Genomic DNA, 3,235 nt, shown 5'->3' with positions numbered 1-3,235 from the left:
AACATGGTAAAACCCCTGTCTCTGTTAAAAATACAAAAATTAACTGAGCGTGGTGGTGGGTGACTGTAATCCCAGCTAGTTGGGAGGCTGAGGCAGGAGAATTTCTTTTTTCTTTTTTTTTTTTTTACAAAACAGAACTTTATTCCAAGGGCCAGAGGTTATTTAAAATTATTTACACTCACTGGAAATCACGTGGAGGGGCTGGGCCCAGCTCAGCAGAGAGAAAGAGCCCTTCTGTGCAGCCACCGAGGGCCAGAGGCCTCCAGAGGCATGGAGCCCGGTGCCCCCGTGCAGGCCCTGGGCTGTGCTGCCAGGGGCCGGTGGACCTCACCTGGCCTGGGGGCTGAGAAGGATGCACCCTGGCCCGGAGGAGTCTTTGTCACTGGGCCTGCGCCCATGCCAAGGCCAAGCCAAACACATCCAGGAGACTACGGGAGGGAGCCAGGAGAGCTGATTACAGGCCGGAGTCTGTGGGGTGGGTGGGGCAGGCAGGCAGGCCCCTAGCTCCACACGTCCAGGGAGTAGCGGCCCTTGGTCATCAGTTTCTTGATGTAGTCCACCGCCTGCGCGTGCTCCATGGCCCCGAGCTCAGCCACGATGTCGTAGAAGGTGTTCTGCACATCCCTGGCCATGTTCCGTGCATCCCCACAGACGTAGATGTGGGCACCGCCTTCGATCAACTTCCACAGGTGCTCTCGGTCTCGCTTTAGCAGGTGCTGGACGTAGACCTTGTGGGACTGCTCCCGGGAGAAGGCCACGTTGAGCTGGGTGAGCGCACCGTCCCTGTGGAACTGCGCCAGCTCCTCCCGGTACAGGTAGTCCTCATCCGAGCGGCGGCAGCCGTAGTACAACAGCGTCTCCCCCACCTCCTTGCCCTGCTGTCGCAGCCAGGCCCGCTCCTGGATGAAGCCTATGAAGGGTGCCACCCCGGTGCCGGGGCCCACCATGATGACAGGCGTGGTGGCCTTGAAGGGCAGGCGGAACTGGGACTTGCGCACGAACATGGGCACCAGCGCACGGCCGCCGTTCTCCCCGGCAGGCTCCTTGGCCCGCAGCCAGTTGGTGGCCACGCCCTTGTTGATGCGGCCGGCCTTGGTCTCGTACTCCACAACCACCGCACAGATGTGCACAGAGTTGGGGTGGACCTTGGAGGATGAGAGAATTTCTTGAACATGGGAGGCAGAGACTGCAATGAGTTGAGATCGCGCCACTGCACTCCAGCCTGGGCTGGAGAGAGAGGAGACTCCATCTCAAAACAAAAAAAAGATTCATAAATACTTTATTTTATTACTAATTAATTTATTTTTGAGACAAGGTCTTGCTCTGTTGCCTAGACTGGAGTTGAATGGTGTGATCATGGCTCACTGAAACCTCGACTTTCTGGGCTCAAGTGTTCCTCCAGAGTAGCTGGGACCACAGGCATGTGCCACCACACTCAGAAAAATTTTAAACTTTTTTTATGGAGGTGGAATCTCATTTTGTTGGCCAGGTTGGTCTTGAACTCCAGGGCTTAAGCAATCCTCCCATCTTGGCCTCCCAAAGTGTTGGAATTACAGGCATGAGCTACCATGCCTGACCTAATACTTTATAACTTCCAGTTTCAATTTCTAATATGGTTAGTATTGATAGAGATAACCCACATAAACAACATTCTTTGGGGTTCTCAATAATTTTTAAAAGTGTAAAAAGGTCCTGAGACCAAACAGTTTGAGAACTGCTGTCTTGCCTTGCACTTGAACCGCCACCAACCCATCCAGGGCAATTGGCCTCAGCATGTGCTTTAATGCTGCATAGGATGGGGAGGCCACCACCTCCTGGAGCAGCTGGTTTTATCTTTGCACTACTCTGCTCAGAAGTTCTGGCAGTGAGTCAAAGATCTGTCTCTCGGAGGCTCCCACTGATTGGCCTTAGACCCACTCCTTGGTTTTACACATTGCAGTTTGGAACCCTCTTCCAGGTCTGGAAGATAGTCATCGATTGCCCTTTGTGGTGGCCCCAGAGGGAATCAGCCCTTCCTTCTGGTGAGTAAAGTACAGATGCATTTTTCAGAGTCAGCCAGTGATTTGCAGGAGGCATTGCCAAGCCAGATAACTCACAGCTGCTTTCCCAGGAACCAGAAGATCATCTCCAGCCTCACACCAAATTTGAGAAATTCATGTTGTTATTGTTTTCCTCCATAAGTTAATTTTTTTCCATTATAAATCACACGTGCTTATTAAGGAAAATAAAGAAAAGTAAAAAGAAAAGAGGCTTGAAAAGAAAATTTGGTCACAATTAGCCCTGACTTTCTTGTCTTGGCATCTCTCCTTTTTGGGCTTGCCCTGAATGCCATTCTTTTCATACAGTCCTTACAAGCAGATATGTGCACCATGCCAGCTTGCGAGATCTGTGGGGTTGACAGGGCGCCCACCGCTTGGTGGAGTGGGACAGCTGCTGGCGAGTTCATAGCTCCTTGAGGGCAGCTGAGGCAGGGCACTCAGAGGGAACAGGAAGCTCCTGCGAAGAAGCCTGATGCTTCTGCCATCTGAAGACACTTCAGGGCAGGTCTCTTCCAGCTATGTGGGGTTAGAGAAGACTGACACTACTACAGCGGTGTCTGGTAAATTTCTTTCTGCATTTTTGCGGGGAGGGGTAAAATAAGAAGTTCCTCTGGGAATTCTACTTCTGAGAATCTATCCTAAGGAAATGATGAAAGATTTAGACACATTATGTGTCTATCATTATTCATAAAACTTGGAAATAAAACTAAATGTTTTAACAATAAAGGTTTAGTTTTAAAACTGTGTGATTGTATATTCTGTGCTGGTTGAAAATAATAGACATTTATGAAGTCTTTAATGACGTGGGAAAATTCCCAACATAGTATGTTAGTTGCTCTTGTATATGGCTGACATATATGTAGTTCCTGGATAAATATTTGTTGATCAAAAACTGAAAAATTAAGAAAACTTTAAAAAGAAAAAAACACATACACATGCACATACACGCACACAAAAGCAGGATACAAAACTGTATTTACAGTATCGTCTCAATTATATAAATATTTTTGTGACAAGTTGGGAATAAAAAGGTCATCTTAATCGTTGGCGCCAATATATGTCATAAGGAGAAAACTATCTTGGTGAAAACATTTAAATGCCCAGCAGGCACAGCTGTCAGCAGATTCCCAGCTCAGAGAAGGGGAAGCTGCTTTTCATGAAGCAAAGAGGAATTTGGTTTATTGCTTCTGAAAAGG

At 48.5% G+C, this 3,235-nt stretch overlaps 1 protein-coding gene across 1 annotated transcript; it reads right to left on the bottom strand.

Annotated features, from left to right (window-relative positions):
- Positions 1 to 401: 401 nt before the first annotated feature.
- LOC748884 (NADPH--cytochrome P450 reductase-like) lies at positions 402 to 2,920 on the bottom strand. The gene has a single exon (XM_063783301.1). The coding sequence runs from the start codon at positions 1,002 to 1,004 to the stop codon at positions 501 to 503; it is 504 nt and encodes a 167-aa protein (XP_063639371.1). The 5' UTR covers positions 1,005 to 2,920; the 3' UTR covers positions 402 to 500.
- Positions 2,921 to 3,235: the final 315 nt, after the last annotated feature.

Source organism: Pan troglodytes, chromosome 9 (assembly GCF_028858775.2).
Source record: "Pan troglodytes isolate AG18354 chromosome 9, NHGRI_mPanTro3-v2.0_pri, whole genome shotgun sequence".
In the NCBI taxonomy this organism is placed as follows: Eukaryota; Metazoa; Chordata; class Mammalia; order Primates; family Hominidae; genus Pan; species Pan troglodytes.
This window is presented reverse-complemented; position numbering and strand designations above follow the sequence as displayed.